The 19,371-nt window shown below is 41.2% G+C and overlaps 1 protein-coding gene across 1 annotated transcript; it reads left to right on the forward strand.

The window, feature by feature from the left end:
• Nucleotides 1-8,237: 8,237 nt before the first annotated feature.
• LOC117072384 lies at nucleotides 8,238-9,312 on the forward strand. Its single transcript, XM_033192492.1, has 2 exons — nucleotides 8,238-8,683; nucleotides 8,907-9,312. The coding sequence occupies exons 1-2, from the start codon at nucleotides 8,408-8,410 to the stop codon at nucleotides 9,198-9,200; spliced, it is 570 nt and encodes a 189-aa protein (XP_033048383.1). The 5' UTR covers nucleotides 8,238-8,407; the 3' UTR covers nucleotides 9,201-9,312.
• Nucleotides 9,313-19,371: the final 10,059 nt, after the last annotated feature.

The raw sequence follows: 19,371 nt of genomic DNA on the forward strand, positions 1-19,371 counted from the left end.
TACAAAGGAAGTGCATGGAAACTCCCAAGAGAAAGCTGTTTAAAACCCCCTGCTGAGAGGAACCCGTCATCCCATTTTATTGTCTACCTGTCACCACAGCCCTTGCATGATTCTGACAGTCTGCTCTTTTCTCTTGTAGCCAGTGCTGCTTAATGTCATTTTCTTGGTTGAACATCTTTATTTCTGACTTGTTACGAACCATTAACTAGTTTCCAGGTTTCAATGTCCTGGCTACTTTTGACTAGTAAGTCATTTGGCATAACAAGGTTTCCCTTTATCTTCTTGCTAAAGAAAATCTCTACAAGAAATGATCAGTGTTCCAATTTTTATGAATCCTAGCAGATAGGAAGTGCCTGTCATCGGATGTGAGGTATCTTTTCTGAAAGCATATTCTAGTTCATATAATAGAACTTGACAGACACACTGGGTAACCATTATACTTTTTGTAGAAGGCTTGAAACAATTTAGGTGAAAAGAAGAGAATTTTACAAATATACTTGCCTGGGATAGTTTGAGATAAACATAACAGCATTGTTTATAATTAGATTTCTTACATGAAATGTTTTCACACATAAAATTTTTTGAATATATTTTGAAAAGCATTCAGTAGTTTAACAGTTGTCAAGCTCTATAAACACACTTTCCAAGTGCTAGTTATTTGTAGTATTGCTATAATGAAGACTGACTGCTTTGGACAATGATTTAAAAATAAATATATAGATGTGTGGCTTGATGACATATTGCTAAAGCCTTAAAAAAACTTAGACTTTAGTTTGCTTTGTATAAAGCTACTCACACATGAAATTAATATAACTAATTTTTTAAATCACTCAGTTTTATTAAAGTTTAAAAATGTACTTTTTTTTTTTTTTTATAAACAGATGGGGTCTCACTCTCTTCCCCAGACTGGAGTGTAATGGTGCTATCTTAGCTCACTGCAGCCTCAGACTCCTGAGCTTAAGCAGTCCTCCCACCTCAGCCTCCCAAGTAGCTGGAACCACAGGCGAATGTCACCACGCCTGGCTAATTTTTGTATTTTTAAGATAGAGACAGGTCTTGCTATGTTGTCCAGGTTGATCCTTGGCCCAAGTGATCCTTTCACCTCAACCTCCCAAAATGCTGGGATTATAGGCGTGAGCTGCCGAGCCCAGCCAACTTTTTTAAAGGAATGAACTTAAATATTATGAGCATATATGTTAGTGTAATGTTACATTATTTAAATCCTAAGTAAGAATATTTATCTTTCCCTAATTAGTGGATTAAGGATATTTAACAATCAGTTACTGACCTAGCAACTCTGCTTCTAGGACCCTATCTTAGAGAAATAGTTGAGCAAGAGTATAAGTATGTATGTTCAGTATATGGGCATTGTAAATCATGAAACATTTGAGACAGCTTACCAATCTATTAATAAGGGAATGGATAAATGAGTCAAAGGACATCTTTAAAATGGAACACTACATTGTTGTTTAAAAGTTGCGCTACAAATGTATGTGCTGATGTGGGCGGTGTCTTTGATATGTTGTTGAGTGGAAAAAGCAGCCTGCAGCACTGTGTGTAGAGTGTGAGACCATTTCTGAGAATAGTGGGAACTCTCTTTCCCCACCTCCTCTGTCTTTGTAGGAACACAGAAAACAGTCTGGAAGGATACACACTGGACAACCTTTCAGTGTGAAGGCAGGGGGGAAATAAGACGAAAGACCTGATCTTTTGCTTTATATACCTCCATATTATTTGAATTTAGCTTCTCCAGTGTTTATGGACACTATGAGTTAACTTGACAACCTGATTAAATAATTTAAAAAGGAAATTTCATGTCACAGAAAGGATTGGATGAAAAGAGATAAATGTAGCTACTTGAAATTTCTAACAAAGAAGCGTGGCTTCCTTCCATTCGGTTAACTCTAGCACTCAAAGAATTTGTGTCTCTCTATGAATTTTAACAAATAGAACCTCAATATCTGGGCACACATGCTGTCAACCCAGAGTCTATGTCATCCTGGGAGCGGCTGTGGTCCTCAGTTGATTTCTTGGTGCCGTATTTCAAATCAGCTCATAAATTATTAATAGTACATGTGTAGGTCAGAGACACACTAACCCTGACAATCATTTCATAATATTCTGTCTTTAGCATTAGAAGAGAAGAGAAGGGAGTAATCAATATGCAACATCAGAGGTACATTTCACATAGATATGGTATATGCACTTAGAAAAAAAAGAGTCAGATCTTTACAAAAACCTGTCAGCCTGGCATTAATCTTGCATTATGAATAATGTGGCTATCTATGAATCTTTAATATTTTTTAAATGATGAAATTGTATTGTATCCTCTACCAAAGCAAATTTGATAAAATGTGAGAATAGTTTGATCAATGAAGATGTTGATATACGTGAATAAAAAAATTTAAAGCTAGCTCATTAAAGTGCAAGAAGCAACAGCTATACTTTGACCTCAGTGTAAATTTTCAGCCCAAATTGAGTTTTACCATTGTCCATAATGTCGTGGAATTATTCTTTAAACAAGTTATAAAATAATTGTCTGGTTAAAACCATTATCCCACAAGACATCTCTGGTAATATACCACTAGCAACCAATTTGATACTGGCTTCTGGTTTATAATAAGACCATCTTCGAGAATTCCTAACAAACACTTAGATTAATGTTTCATGTATAAGATACAGCAGTGCTCATGGAAGATTACAAATCCAATGGCTTGCTAGAAATACTGTTACATTTATTTTTTTCCATGAAGTAATCCCGGAATAATTTGTTCCAGGTTTAATTTTCAGTGAAAGTAAGAAAAGTAGATCAAGAACTTTGCTTATGAAATTTGCCTAATGAAGAAATTTTAATCAGTGCTTGTTGAACTGAAGATAAAAATATAGTTTGTTTCTACAGATTTGAGGAGAATTAACATGTATCTGATTGTTAATATTTGATTCTTGTTTAATTATTTATTATATCAAGGAATGAATCTGTCAAGTAAATAATGAAATGCGTACATGCAGCATATGTAATTAGGTTAGGTGCATAAATCCAAAGTGTTCACTTTATAGTTGTCAGCGCAGAATTTATTAATAACGAGAAATGTTAAGTGAAGAAAATTCTTAACACAGTCTACCTCATTAGTGCGGATTATAGCAATTGTTGGGTGAAGAAAAAGAAGGGTACAAATAGTCGTGGTTAGGTTTCATTTTCTTGGTTGTCTTTTAATCGTTTAAAAGTATTAGTGAATTGGAGCACATTGGTTTCTCTTTTTAGAAATGTATGATTTGAAACATGAGTTGTGGATTTGAATGCATGCTGCCAATGGAATAATTCCACACTGAAAAAATACAGGCCTCAGGGTTTCTAAATCCAAACAATTGTTTAAGGGGGAAAATTCAATTAACATTTGAGAAGCAAAAACCTTTTATGATTAAGCTGTCAGATGTGAATCTGAAGATTCAGCCTTAAATTCACTGTGAAGGTGCATAGACAGGAGGCAATGCATCACCAGCTGTCCCCTCTGTTTCCCCTGACTGCCCCAGCTCAATGGGGATGGTAAGAAGCACCTTGTCAAGTACCTTCCTGGAACCCCAGGTTTGCCTGGGCTGCTGGCACAGGTGATGAAACAGGGATTTGAGGAGACCTCAGGTACCTGGGAATAAGACTTGATGGGATCTCTGGGTATGCTGGGGTGGAGATTTCAGGGACCTGGTTGAGTGAGTGCCACCAACTCCATATTATAGAATCTGACTCATAACCTGGTTAGAGTTAGGTCTGTACTTCATGTTAATCATTAATACCAATGTATGGTCTAAGAGGCAACCAACCAGAAAACAAGATAATGAGATCCCACTGTGTCACTATCTAGTCTGGTAACTTCCAGAAAATTCTCTAAATTCTAGGGCCTTAGTTTCTTTGCCTGTCAAATTAGAGGACTGTCATTCTGGCTTTAAAGGTCTATGATTCACAGAGATGGTATTGGAATACATCAGATTTTGTGCAAGCAGTTCCATGAGTGTCTTGAAAAGAAAGGGAGAGTATGATGGTATGAACATTCATCATCCGACCAGGTATTGTCCTAGAGACACTTATACATTTATTAGAAGATGGAAGATATGATGACAAAAGGAAGCCCATGTGGTATTTTAGTAAATGACAGGACTAAAAATGTCTTGCTAAGGGAGTGTGGGCTGCCTTACCTCAGCAGTGGGGACCAGAGACATTCTGATTAGTTACCGTATATTGACTCCAGACAAATGACATGACTTAGCCACTACTTAAGAACTTTCTTACCTTATATATAGATAGAAATTAAAAGAGAACTAGAAGGCCTATTTAGGATAACGAAGTGACATTACAAAATAAAGACTACATGTTACAATTTTCCTATCTGCCTTTGAGAGGGGACTGACTAATAGTTTTATCTTCAAACATTTCTGTGATTTACATGTTTTCAAAGAGAAATATTCTGATGGTGAATAATCCAGTTATCAAATTATTTGCTAAATCAAAATAATTATTTGCTATTCTCCTGACTTAATTCTCAGATGTCTACAAACTAAAGAACTTAGGGCAAAAATGGCTTAATTCAGTCAAGCATTTATATTGTTAAAGGCAAAATCCTATGTGGGGTCCATAACATGGCTATTTAGTGGGGAGAAAGCAAAGCAAAAGACCAAATATTTTACGGCACCTTAAGAAAATTAATAATTGGATTCAGCCAATCAGTTTGCTATCGACTAATTCAATATACACCATTTTTTCAAACACTTTTTTTTGGTAGAAAGAACCAACATAAGAATAATCAAAGGGTGATTGGTTTTGATCTTCAAATAAAAAGCCATCATAAGTCGCTGATACTGGCCAGGCGCAGTGGCTCAGGCCTGTAATCCCAGCACTTTGGGAGGCCAATGTGGGAGGATCACCTGAGGTTGGGTGTTTGAGACAGCCTGGCCAACATGGTGAAACCCCGTCTCTACTAAAAATACAAAAATTAGCCAGGTGTAGTGGTGTGTGCCTTTAATCCCAGCTATTGGAGAGGCTGAGGCAGGAGAATTCCTTGAACCAGGCAAGCGGAGGTTGCAGTGAGCTGAGATCGCGCCACTGCACTCCAGCTTGGCTTGGCCAACAGAATAAGACTCCATCTCAAAAAAAAAAAAAAAAGTTCCTGATACTTTTAGTGCCTGCTCAATAGCCAGCCTCCCTTATTCCTTATCCTTAGGAGCCCTGTCCAGATTCTAGAGAAAAAATAAAAAATTTTCTAAGCCACTAAGCTTTGGGATGGTTTGGTTGCAGAAATTGATGACTGGGAAACTGGCTAAAATTCAGCTTTTGTTTTGGCATTGCCTGTCCTGTCAATTCCCTGCTCTCCTGCATGGCTCCCCTTACCCTCAATGTAATTCAAGGCTAAATCCTGATTAGTCATCAATTCTGATACTCTTGCCTCCCTTGCCAGTGGTCGTTTAGAGATAGTCGCGTGCCCTGGTTCTGGCCAATGAGAAAAGATCTGAGGGATCTTTGGTATAATTTCTCCACTCTTAAAAAATTTAAGAGAACAGTCAACTTTTTTGTCTGGCTTTTCCATGTCTTAAAGTGATGCCTGGAACTATGGCAGCCATTTTGAGACCTTGAGGAGAACTAGCTAAGAACAAGGTCAGCAAGCTGAGGATGGCAGTTTCGGAAAGACGAGAAAAACTTGGCAACATTAAACATTTTTGACCCACTAAATTAACCAAACTTAGCATCTGCTACCTTGGGACTTCCTACATGAGATACCACATTTTTTTCATTTTTAAAGCTACTACAGACAGGTTTTCTATTACTGAAATCAATGTTATTCTAAGAAAAACAAGCAGCATATGAAGCTTTATTTTATCACATCTGAGAGAACAGCTCAGCCTTAAGTTGGGAGTTTAATTCTGCTGATAATATTTACTACTCATTTTAATTGTTTGCATGGTTATATTTAAGCCCCCCAACTGTTAGGAAATGTGCATTATTTTAACAATACTGGGTATCAGTAAATATGCTAAATATTGCTGAAAATAAACACTAAGTAACTCAATTTGTGTCATTATATGTGAGGAATGGGAAAAGCTTCTTGGAAGAGGTGATATTTAATCTGGACTTGGAAGGATCAGTGGTATTTGAACACTTGGACATGAAGTTCAAGGGCATTCTAGAGAATGTCATGGGAGAGGAAATGCAATAGCATGATTTGGGGGTGTACTGCAATAGACAAATAAGGCTGGAGCTGGGTTAGGTGCAGATTGTGGAGCGTCTTAAATGTCTTGCTAAGGGAGTGTGGGGTGCCTTTCCTCAGCAGTGGGGAACAGAGATATTTGAGTTAGTTACTGTGTATTGATTCCAGATAAATAAATAAAACATATAGTACATATATATTTTTATAGTTTTTTCTGTATATTTTCATGAAAAGTGTGTATGATTTCAGTGAAACTATAAAAATCCATTTTCATTCCAATTCAGATTCCGTTTTAAAGCAGTTGCCAAGGAAACTAGTAAGTGACTGGTTATGCCTGATTTTCCCTAAGTTCAAAATTAGATGCAAATTCTTCAGAGACTACTTGAAGGCCAGTAAACGTTTCAAAGGCAGTCAAGCTCAGACGCCTGGGTGTGTGGGTGCAGGATGGTTAGAAGGGGGGTTCTGATGTTCCTGGAGGGAACAGATGCCTTGGCTGTGTAGGCAAAGAGCTATTTTGAGGGAAAAGGGAGTTGGGGGAAAAAGCTGAATGAGTTAAGAGGTGAGTGCCCAGGAAGAGAAGCTGGAAGTGACAGGTTCCACTGAAGTGCCTAGAAACACACTCTTTAATGGAGACAAGACGAAATTTCTGGAGTTTTCCTTTGTTTACATCTTCATATCTTGTCTTGTTTCAAAAAGGAGATAAGTTTAAATATGTCCCTGAATAAACACGATGACTACATCGCAGGTAGAGATAGGACTAAAACATGATTCTTCTAAACTTTAACACCGGAGTTAGCTCACTTAACCCTGTAAATCTCTGCAAAGACTAACTTTGTTCCCTGGCTCCTCCGTGGTTGCCAGGTGGTGGAGATACACATTATACAACAGAAGAAACTAGAATCGCTTCTACGGGTGTCTTTTCTTTGAAGAAGGATGCATTTCCCAGAAAACCCCAGCAGATGTCCCCGGCTTGGCCTTGGCCAGGACTGGTCACATACTCTTTTCTAAGCCAATGCCTGGGCAAGGGAAGGGGTTGGTCATAACCGATTTAGACTACTTAGGATTTACTTCTGGGCCAAGGAGAGGGAGGGGGTGGGGGGATGGGGGTGGTGGGGGGTGGGCTTGCCTGGCCTAAAATGGCTGGGGGTGATGCGGTCGCGGGAGGAAGGAGTGCTGGACAGTTGTGTGAGCTGTAAAAAGGACCAGGAAAATACTGCAGAGTGATGGAGAGTGCAGAGGAGCCTGGGTTCTCATCTGTGCTCCCTCCCACCCTAGCTGGCTTATCCTGGGCACCTTGCAAGGCTTTGCTAAGCCTGGTTTCCAGGAGGGCAGTAAGATCGCTGTGATAAACATAATGTAGGTAAAGCAGTTGGCATAGTGCCTTGCATAGAATAGTCCTCAGTAGATGTTTACTACTGCCGTTGTTGCTATTATTAATAAAAGTGACCTAGCTTCTCCCCTTGAGAAGTTCACAAGGGGCCCAAATGTGACAGGGGGAGCTATCAGAAGGCAGGAGATGACTTCTTGCCAGGGAGCAAGCCAGGGCAAGAAGAGAAGCACCGTGAAGCCTGCGTTCCCTCCCGCACGCCGTTGGCCTCGGTGGCCACCCGGGGAGCCCAGCAAGGGAGGCCCAGGGTTCGGGAGGCGGGTCCTGCACTGCGACGCAGCCTCCTCCAGGTGGCCGCGGGGGCCGCAGACCTGGGGAGCAGGGTGCAGCACACCCGCCGCCGGCTTGCAGTAGAGGCGAGAGCGGGGCACTGGGATGCTGGCGTCCAATTTAACCACGAGGGCGCACGGGACGGAGGCCGGGGGTCCTGCTTTTCCGTCAGAGTTCGCGGTCACGAGTGGAACCCACCGAGCACTCTATTTTCCTGGCATTTTCACGGCATTAATTGGATGACAGAGTGAAGAGGCAGGACATTTGCCGACACAGACTAGCAACGCGCGGCCTCTGAGCCGCCCCCGGCCGCCTACCCCTTCCTCCTCCCGCACCCGGCCGGCTCCCTCTCCCGGCCCGGCTCGGCGGCGCGGGCGCGGGCGGGGGCGTGGGCGGAGCCGCGGCCGGGCAGTTCATTATGTTGGACAGGGCGCGTCTGTGCCTCGGGCCGCCGTGGCTCCCGGGGCCTCCGCCTGCAGCAGGCGGCGGAACGGGGGCAGGCGGCTGAGACTGGCGAGCTATTTGCATTCCCCGGCAGTCATTTTTATATGCGGAGGTAATGAAGTTGTCAGCGGCGCCCCAAGTGTGGCTGAGCCTGATAGTCAAATCGCCCTGCCCGCTCCGCCAGCTCCCGCCCGCCAGTCCCGGGAGCCCGGGGCTGCGCGTGCCCGCCCCGCATCCCGCTTCGCCCCGCGACCACGCGCGCCTCCTCGTCCTCCCCCGCGCCTTTGTCTCGGTTTCTTCCTTTCCCTCCTCTTTTGTGTCCGGCCAGACTCAGCCCCAGAAACCAGCCACCCTGCAGCGTCCGACTGCCAGAGACCCCGCACGCCGCGAGGTGAGCTGGCGGCAGGTTTGGGGAAGTTCGCGGGTGCAGCTAGGCCGCCGCCCCCGCACTCGACGCAACGCCCGCCCCTTCTTTTCTTCCCCAGGGGCCCCTTGCCCTCCTTTCACCTCAGTCTCCAAGAAAGATGACCTAGTACTGCCATTACAATTTGGGCCTAGAGAAGTTTTTGTCCCTCTTTCCGAATGCATATTTGTGGTCATTTTTATGATTACAGAAACCCAACACACAGCTATTCTGTCAGGCTGCCGAGAAAAGGCTGCTGTTCCGCAGTTGCAGCCCTGCTGAGGAAATGAGGCGGAAAGGTGGACACACCTGCCTGGAGTGGTTGAAGGAAAGCAGTGAACATCCACGCTCCTGGGGTTGGTTTTCCTGGGCCTCTGCCCCTGTGCTGCTCACTGGGGCAGCCACTGACCACAAGAGGCTGCTGAGTGCTTGCAGTGTGGCCAGGCCAGACCAGGATGTTCTTCAAGTGGGAAATACATACTCCATTATAAAGAAGACTGTATGAAAAAAAGAATGGGAACTGGCTCATTCATCCTTTAAAAACATTGGTTGCATATTGAAATGATAATATTTTGAGTATATGGGGTGAAATAAAGTATCATGAATTAAATGTTTTTGTTTCTAATGTGGCTACAAAGAACATTTAAATTTACACACGTGGTTCACACTATATTTCTGTGGGACTGCATTTAAGACCCAACCCCACCTATCCTGTAACTCTGCCCTCTCACCTTGCTCTCCGGGTACTTTGGAACAAGGCAGGGATGGAGGGAAGGTCCTTGTATCTTAGGGATCAAATGCCCAGGAAAAAATTAGGAGGTGTTTGGGATTATGCTGAAAACCCTGACAACACTGCATAGGAGATGTCTCTTCCTTTTCCCTTTTTTACTGTAAAGAAAAACTTACACTCCCCCACAGCCATGCCACAATTCCATTGACTAACCGTTCATGTGTGAAGGTGGGCCTCTAGGAGTGTTTTGTGCCTTTTAGGAGTTATTTGTGGCACACTGAACTTGCTGACATGCCATTTAGAAAAGTGAATACTGTGTACGCACTGTAACAACTATTTCATAAGTATTTTTGGTGTACACTGTTCCTCAGCACTCACAGGCTTCAGAGTAAGGGCTCCCGGAGTATGCGTTGACACGATGCGCTGCAAATGATCCGAGCATGGGGGAGTCCCCGAGTGTGCATTGATTCCGCACACAGTCACGGCTCCTACAGGGCTTTTATGGCACAGCTTGCCAATGATCCGTGTGTTAAAGACTCCCCAAATACCCATTGACACGATAGACTGGAGTTGTTTGGGTCTATCGTGGCAATGATCCGGGGATAACGGCAGTGTCTTATACAATTTCATTGAGATTGGAGTGCTCATGGTCCTAATGGCAGAACCGGAACTGCCCCAGTTAAGTCCCACCATGGCGCCCAGTGAAGGGTGTATAAGTCTTTGACCTTCCGCTTCATGACACTGTGTCATCGCTAATGTTTACTGATATTTTAACTAACACAACTGAGTTAGCATTTTTCCCCCTGAAAATTCATTTTTGTAATTCAACACCTGAATTAGGGGGTCTGTCTATGATGGTGTCATTTATTTAATCATAAGCTAAAGACCTAGGAAAAGTCATTCTTAAACCTAAAGTGGTTTGGGAAGAATAATCTTGGGAGATGCATATGAGCTTGAGACAGAGTTAATATGGAATAAATAACCTCAGTCCTGAGAAAAACTAGTTGGCTAGGCTGAAGTAGACAAGACAAGAAGGTGGGAAGAAGACGTTTTTAAAAATAATGAAAGTAATATATTCAATAAAAATAATTCAAACACTGAAGAAGTGTATGAAATAAAAAATAGAATCCTCCTACTCCTTCCTTCTTCCTATACCATTCACTGTTACAAGCACTATTCATATTTTGTATATTCTTCCAGTAACTTAAAAACACATACAAATATATACAGTCATGCATCTCTTAATGATGGGAATATGTTCTGAGAAATGCATCGTTTGGCGATTTCATCATTGCACAAATATCATAGAGTGTAGTTATACAAACCTAGATGGTGTACCCTACTATTGCTCCTAGGCTACAAATCTGTACACTATGGTACTGTAACAGAACACTGAAAGCAATTGGCCAGGCATGGTGGCTCACACCTGTAAATCCCCGCACTTTGGGAGGCTGAGACCGGCCTTCAAGACCAGCCTGGCCAACATGGTGAAAACCCATTTTTACTAAAAACCCCAAAATTAGCTGGGCTTGATGGCACACACCTGTAGTTCCAGCTACTCGGGGGGCTGAGGTAGGGGAATCACTTGAATCTGGGAGATGAGGTTTGCAATGAGCAGAGATTGTGCCACTGCACTCCAGCCTGGGTGACACAGCAAGACTCCATCTCAAAAAAAAAAAAAAAAGAACACTGTAGGCAATTGTAACACAGTGGTGAGTATTTGTGTATCTAAACATAGAAAAGGTACAGTAAAAATACAGTATAAATGATAAAAAAAAATACACCTGTATAGGGCACTTACCATGCATGGAGTTTGCAGGTCTAGAAGTTGCTCGGGTGAGTGGAGTGAATGGTGAGTAATGTGAGGGTCTAGGACGTTCTGTATACTACTGTAGGCTTTATAAACACTGTACACTTAGGCTACACTAAATTTATTTTTAAAAAGGTAATTGCTCTACAACATTATGATGGCTATGTTGCCACTAGGCTATAGGAATTTTTCAGCTCCAGGTTAATCTTATGGGTCCACTGTTGTATATTCCGTCCATTGTTGACCGAAATGTCATGATGTGGTGCATGACTGTATATCTACTCTTTGTTTACATGAATGGGTTAATGCTGAACGTTACTCTTCAGCGTCTTTTATTTTCAATTAATAATACAGTCATGTGCCCCACAATGATGTTTTCATCAGCAATGGACTGCATATACGACAGCGGCCCTGTAAGATTACCATGGAGCTGAAAAATTGTAACATCTTAATGCAACACATTAGTTGCGTGCTTGTGGTGATGTCAGTGTAAAGAAACCTACTGAATTGCCAGTCATTTAAAAGTGTACCACATAACACAGTATGCCACATTATCAAGTACATAATACTTGATAACAATAAACAACTGTTACTAGTTTGTGCATTTACTATACTATTTATTATTTTAGACTGTACTTTCTACACATGCATACACACATATTTATACACACACACACATATATATACACACACACATATATATACACACACACACACATATATATGTATAAAAGTTAACTATAAAACAGCCACAGGCAGGTTCTTCAGAAGGATTCTAGAAGAAGGAATTTTAATAGAGGAGACGAGGCTGGGCGCAGTGGCTCATGCCTGTAATCCCAGCACTTTGGGATGCTGAGGCAGGTGAATCACCTAAGGTCAGGAGTTTGAGACCAGCCTGGCCAACATGGTGAAACTCTATCTCTACTAAAAATACAAAAATTAGCTGGGCGTGGTGGCAGGCACCCGTAATCCCAGCTGCTCAGGTGGCTGAGGCAGGAAAATCACTTGAACCCAGAAGGCAGAGGTTGCAGTGAGAGATCATGCCATTGCACTCCAGCCTGGGTGACAAGAGTGAAACTCCGTCTCAAAAAAAAAAAAAAAAAAATGTATGTGTGTGTGTGTGTGTGTGTATATATATATATATATATATATATATGAATGAGATGGCAGTTCCATGCACTGACGACCTTACAATGGGACAAAATGTGGGGGCGGAAGTCAGTGATATTGATGATCCCGATCCTGTGTAGGCCTAGGCTAATGTACCTGTTTGTGTCTTAGTTTTTAACAAAAAACTTAAAAAGTAAAAACAATAAAAATAAAAATTTTAAACAGAAAACAGCTACTATAAATAGGGATATAAAGAAATTAAATAATTTTGTACAGCTATACAATCTGTGTTTTAAGGTAAGTATTATTACAAAATAATCAGAAGGTTAAAAAAATTAAAAAGTTTTTAAAGTAAAAAGTTATAGTAAGCTAAGTTTAATTCATTATTGAAGAAAGAAAAAAATTAATAAATTTAGTGTGGCCTAAGTATACAGAGTTTATTTATTATTTTCACTTTTTATTTTTTTGAGATGGGATCTTGCTATGTTACGCAGGCTGGATTAGAACTCCTGGGCTCAAGTGATCCTCCTGCCTCAGCCTCTTGAGTAGCTGGGATTATAGATGTGCATCACCATGCCTAGCTAGAATATAGGGCTTATAAAATCTGTAGTAATGTACAGTAATGTCCTAGGTCTTCACATTCACTCTCTACTCATCCACTGACTCACTCAGAGCAACTTTCAGTCATGCAAGTTCCATTCATGGTAAGTGCCCTACACAGACGTATCTTTTTTTTTTTTTTTTTTTTTTTGAGACAGAGTCTTGCTCTGTCACCCAGGCTGGAGTACAGTGGCGCGATCTCAGCTCAGTGCAACCTCTGCCTCCCAAGGTCAAACAATTCTCCTGCCTCAGACTCCCGAGTAGCTGGGACTACAGGCGCGTGCAATCACGCCCAGCTGATTTTTTGGATTTTTAGTAGAAATGGGGTTTTACCATGTTAGCCAGGATGGTCTCTATCTCCTGACTTCGTGATCCGCCGGCCTCGGCCTCCCAAAGTACATTTTTTATCTTTTACACTGTATTTTTACTGTACGTTTCCTATGCTTAGATATACAAATACTCACCATTGTATTACAATTGCTACAGTATTCAGTATAGTACCATGCTGTACAGGTCTGTAGCCTAGGAGCAATAGGCTACACCATCTAGCCTAGGTGTGTAGTAAGCTCTATGATCTAGGTTTGTGTAAGTACACTCTATGATGTTTGCACAATGATGAAATCACCTAACAACACCTCTCTCAGAAGGTATCCCCATCATTAAGTGATGTGTGACTATTGAACTTCACTCCTTCTTAGCACATTTATATCTGTGGCATCCTTTTAAATACCTGCATGGAATTCCAGGGTATGGATATAACAATGTTTAGATGTATGCTATTTCAACTATTACTTCAATGAATACCCTTATAATTCGCATTTGAAAATTTGTGCAAGTATGTTCATAAAATAAATTTTTACCAGTGGAAATGCAGCTAAAAAGACATACATTAAAAATGTTGATATATATTGCCAAGCTGATCATCTTACACACCGACTAACAGTATGTGTGCTTAGTTTCCCACTCCAGGCTAACATGACGTTTTATCATGGAGGACACTTCTAATGTGTGACAGTGAATTTCCCGCCAATTTCTCTGCATAGCTTTATGGTGAGAGTCCAGTACTGGGGGCAGTGATAAATGCAGTGTAGTGCAGAAGCCAGACTACAGAGTAGTAAGTCCTATTAGCCAAGATAAAAAAAAAGTGGTTGAGCCACAAATCACACTGAGAGCAGATGGGTTTTGGTAATAACCTATCAACCTGGGAGAATCAGAATTAGAGCACATTAATTCATGATTCGGCAAATATTTATTGTGAGGTAATAAGCAACTCCTCCACTGAATAAGCCCCTTGAAAGCAGGAGCTTTGGCCTTCACAGAATTGTAGATTGAGAGTTGTTTTTATTGTTGGTGTTGTTTGTTTGCTTAATTGGTCACTTCCTGTGTACCATGTGCTTGGCTCTGTGCAAAGCCAGGGAATCAAGATGGCTGACATGTTATTCTTGGTCTCAGGAGCTCCAGGCAGGAGAGACAGTGGGATGTAAACCAGTCTGAAAAGTCACATAGTACAGGCAAAGTAAACATTGAGCAAGTGACTTGCATGGGGTACATAAATTTCCCCAAAGTTCAATATTTGAGCTGGGTCTTGGAAGATGAGTAGGAAATGATTTCCAGATTAAGGAAGGCCTTTTAGACAGAGGAAACCACGATGAAAGGGGTGGAGCTTTGTGAGAATGCCCATATGAATGGCACAGGGTTTGTGTGTCAGGGAGAAAGGAGAGCAGAAGGGCACGCGCTTCCTACTTACAAGGTGCCAGGAGTGTAAGGGAGAGATATAGGGAAGGGGTGGGTGTTCCCATTCAGGCTCTATATCTGAATTGTAGTGGGGCACTGGTAAGCCATGAACATCCCATAACTTTAATGTGCCTCATTTGTAAAATGGCTAGATCATTTCCAATGTTTTTATCAGCTCAAAAATCTTATGGCTTTTGAGCCACAGGACTTGAACTTGCCTAAAGGATTTTATCTTCCAGTCTGCATACTGGGGAGCATTGTGTGATACCTAAGAGTGTTCCTTTACTATGGTAGTAAGGGGCTGCTTATAATTTGCTGGAACTAACAACCAGGGGCACTTACTGTGACCTCAAATACTTTATACACCTTTTGGCAAAACAGAAAAAGAAAGAAATAAAAGAAAATAAAGGAAAAGAAGAGGATACTAGTAAAAATGAAGAAAAGTGAAAAGCAGGACATAGGAATCTTCCAGCAACTACTCTTTATATGCAGCTGAATCCTATCTCCACTCTGGAAGTTGAACAGATGTTGCTTAAATGGTTTCTCTGAAGTACATTGCAGAGTTGGATGTCAAGTGTCCTCTTTCTTGGGATTCACACACTGAATGAATTTTACTGGACTTGATAAGCTTGCCATCATGTCCTCCTCTGTGGCAAAGAGAAACATTCTGACTGAGGCAGTGTCTGGAGAGAGAGAGAACCCTGGGACCTATTGATTACAGACCTCCCTTCAAGCTGACACCAGTACTCTTTGAGAATTATTACCAAGCCCACCTTGCCCAAAAGAATGAAGGACTTGTGTAAAGTTTGTGCTGACTTTCAGATGAACTATACATAGTTCCCCCAATTTTTAGACTCAGCCTTTTCCAAGTGGTATTTGAGGCTATCTAGAAGCAAACAAAATAAACACAAGCAGATAGCCCATAAGACCAAACATATGCCATCATAACATCTTTTGTGACCAGTGACTCACCTAAGATGAGGGATTTTGCTGAGTTTATTGAATTATTGAAGAAGGATGCCTTGCCAACCCTGTCAGTCACTAGAGTCTTGGATTTTACAAAGGAAAGCGAGAGGTCTAAGAGGCTCTGCTAAAACCTCACAGAGTCAAGCCATCTGTCCCACATTGATATTGGGGATTTCCAAAATAGCTTCATATGAGATCACCTCGCACATGGAAGCCATGGCAGACATCTCCAGGGGGACTCCTGATGGAACCAAATTTGATATTTTCATTGGCATGGAGCAAGGACTGGCTGGTGAAAACAAATTTCTGATTTCCTCAGAAATTCAAGGGCAGCACAGGGTTACTGATAGTATGACAAGAGAGGGCTCTTACTGTGTGGGTGAGCAGGTGCCAGTCACAAATTACTGTCAAGATTTTAGGGACCTGCAGTCTTTGTTCAGACAGCAGAATTCTTCATCCATGATTCACTCCCAGATTACTCCTAGAGTAAAGATTGTTTTGGAAGAATGGTCATTGTGAAAGAGCATGTCCCTCTACCAGTATCAAGAGAGCTACTGGCAGAGTATGTCATACATGTCATTGGGTGTCAGGAAACTTAAGTATTTCTATGTCAGTAAAGACCAGGAGACCCAAAAGTACCCATGTGGAGCCATGAGCACCAGATTAAAGTAATGATGGTTGATAGTCCCCAGTTGGTGAGACATTTTCCTGGCCATTTACGAAGATTATTGAAACTAATATCACAGTAATTGTTCAGTTGATATTTCTGGAGCTATGCTGCAGTTGTGGAGTTTGGTTCCTTCTTGGAAAAACTTAGGAAAATATTGAATCAATCAGAATTAGAGTTCCAAAAGTGTTTCTAGGCTTACGATCTTGCAAAGTAACTGGACCATATCCAGATGCTCAATGAGGACTGATCAAATGAATGAGTGAAGAAGGAAGAAAGGAATGACCTAATATTATATAAACAATAAAATGGCTCCAGAATTATTTTTATCTAGTTTGATGGTACCTGTAAACAAGGAGAGAAATGATTGTAAGCCTAAACATGTAGGTGATAGGATTTAACTACTTGTCACCAGAAGTTGTAAAAAGAGAGAAAACAAAGAAAAAAATGATTAATTTCTAATTCTTTCATGTCCTTTGAAAAACACAGTCATAGGAAGATGTCTCAAAGTAAACTGCATTTAATTCTGGAGATGTCATCAATTAACTTGAAATCATAGGTTTTGAATCTAATGAGATAGCTTTGAATAAGTCACATATATACATAATGAACTATAGTAGTGTCTCAATATTTAAAACCTGTAAAGCTCGTAACATGGAGGTGGACATAGAGGGAGAAGAAGAGCCCAATAGACACTTGCAAAGGTCATTCCAAGTTTATGAAAAAATCAGACTGTTGAAGTGAAGCAGGAAGTTTCCAAGAAAGAATCAGATTTTCTTTCTACCTTAGAAAACACAGCATCTTCAGCAAATGAAATTAAAACTGCACACAGAAGATTGAGTTCCTGTAAAAGTCACTTAACCAGGGAAGACACAACCACATATTTTATATCGTGGAACTGCAGAGAGTTCAGGGTCATATCAAATAATTGTTTTCCCAACACAAAATGTAAGACATCTTGAGGACGAAATTTCAAGACAATGAGTTTCATTTGGCATCAACATTTTAGCATCGGATCTTAAGGGACCCCCAAAACTATAAGACAGAGAAAGCAATTCTTCAATGGCCAATGTAGCTGCTTTAAGAAGCACGGGGCATTTCTTTCTTTCTTATTTTTAAAATTTAGATTCAGGGAATACATGTGTAGGTTTGCTACATGGGTATATTGCAGAAGCACTGGGTATTTCTGTATCTGGTAAATTCAGAGATAGTCTCCCAGTGTACTTTTTTTTTTGCAGGTTTAAATGTCCCATGATTGAATATACTAACTACAATAATTTTCAAAGTGAGGTTAGCAGACTTGATACATCAAGATGCTTGTTCAATTTTAAAGGCAAAGTTTTCTACCCTTGAAATCAGCAGTAAAACCTCCCTGGGCGATTTTTTTTTTTTTTTTTTGAGACAAAGTCTCGCTCTGTCGCCCAGGCGGGAGTGCAGTGGTATCAGCAGTAAAACCTCCCTGGGCGATTTTTTTTTTTTTTTTTTTTTTTTGAGACGGAGTCTCGCTCTGTCGCCCAGGCTGGAGTGCAATGGGGCTGTCTCACCTCACTGCAAACTCTGCCTTCCCGATTCACGCCATTCTCCTGCCTCAGTCTCGCAAGTAGCTGGGACTACAGGCGCCTGCCACCACGCCGGGCTAATTTTTTGTATTTTTAGTAGAGACGGGGTTTCACCATGTTAGCCAGGATGGTCTCTATCTCCAGACCTCGTGATTAGCCCGCCTTGGCCTCCCAAAGTGCTGGGATTACAGGCATGAGCCACTGCTCCTGGCACCCTGGGCGATTCTTAAGCACATCCAACTTCAAGAACTTTTAGAACTTTGATTAGGGGTTGTGATTGTATGATCTAAAGTTGTTGGTTAGTTCCTTTAAATATTGGGAGTTATATGCTGGAGGAAGTAGGCATGGTTAAACAAATATTCCTTTTTAAAAATGAAAACAGCCTTTTTATTTTTCTCTATAGAAAAATGGTACATGCTCATTGTAAAAAAATAAAAAATGTTAGCATATAGAGAAGAGGCCGGGTGCGGTGGCTCATGCCTGTAATTCCAGTACTTTGGGAGGCTGAGGTGGTAGATCACGAGGTCAGGAGTTTGAGACCAGCCTGGCCAACATAGTGAAATCCCATCTCTACTAGAAATACAAAAATTAGCTGGGCATGGTGATGCATGCCTGTAAGTCCAGCTGCTTGGGAGGCTGAGACAGAAGAATTGCTTGAACCCGGGAGGCGAAGGTTGCAGTGGGCTGAGATCATGCCATTGCACTCCAGCCTCAGTGACAGAGCAAGACTCCATCTTGAAAAAAAAGAAAAAAAAATATATATACGAGAATGTATTTTATATACTGTCTTTTTAAGATTAGTGATATTAATCCTTTAAAATTATATTTGTTGCTAATATTTTTCTCAGATTGTCATTTGCTTATTTTTTTAACTATAGGAGTTTTTTTTTTTGAGACGGAGTCTCGCTGTGTCTCCCAGACTGGAGTGCAGTGGCACGATCTCCGCTTACTGCAAGCTCCGCCTCCCAGCTTCACGCCATTCTCCTGCCTCAGCCTCCTGAGTAGCTGGGACTACAGGAGCCCGCCACCATGCCTGGCTAATTTTTTGTATTTTTAGTAGAGATGGGGTTTCACCGTGTTAGCCAGGATGGTCTCGATCTCCTGACCTCGTGATCCACCCGCCTCGGCCTCCCAAAGTGCTGGGATTAAAAGCGTGAGCCACCATGCCCAGCCAGGAGTTTTTTATGAAATAAATTTTTTTGTGAAATAAAATTTTATGAAATTAAATTTATCAATTTACATTTTTATGAAATAAAATTTCTATTTCTCTTTTCATTTCTGGCCTTTGACTTAAGATAAAAAGGACTGTCACTTCCCTGGATAATAAAAATCTTCTTGTGTTTTTCTCCTATACTTTTCCATTTTTCCAATTTTTACATTTAAAGTGTTGATCCCACTGGAATTTAACGCAGTATAAAGAATAAAGCTGGGATCCAGCTCTGTTTATTTTGTCCAAATGGTTAGCTAGTTTTTTCCAGATCTTTTCTTTTTGTTGTGTAT

This window comes from Trachypithecus francoisi, unplaced genomic scaffold (genome assembly GCF_009764315.1).
Source record: "Trachypithecus francoisi isolate TF-2019V2 unplaced genomic scaffold, Tfra_2.0 Lachesis_group4, whole genome shotgun sequence".
NCBI classification, from domain to species: domain Eukaryota; kingdom Metazoa; phylum Chordata; class Mammalia; order Primates; family Cercopithecidae; genus Trachypithecus; species Trachypithecus francoisi.

What these genes read in the sequence shown, in the direction of transcription:
- LOC117072384 (XM_033192492.1), top strand. Translation starts at nt 8,408, where the DNA reads ATGAAGTTGTCAGCGGCGCCCCAAGTGTGGCTGAGCCTGATAGTCAAA. An exon ending in GAGACCCCGCACGCCGCGAG is followed by an intron (nt 8,684 to 8,906) that starts GTGAGCTGGCGG and finishes TTATGATTACAG; the next exon opens with AAACCCAACACACAGCTATT.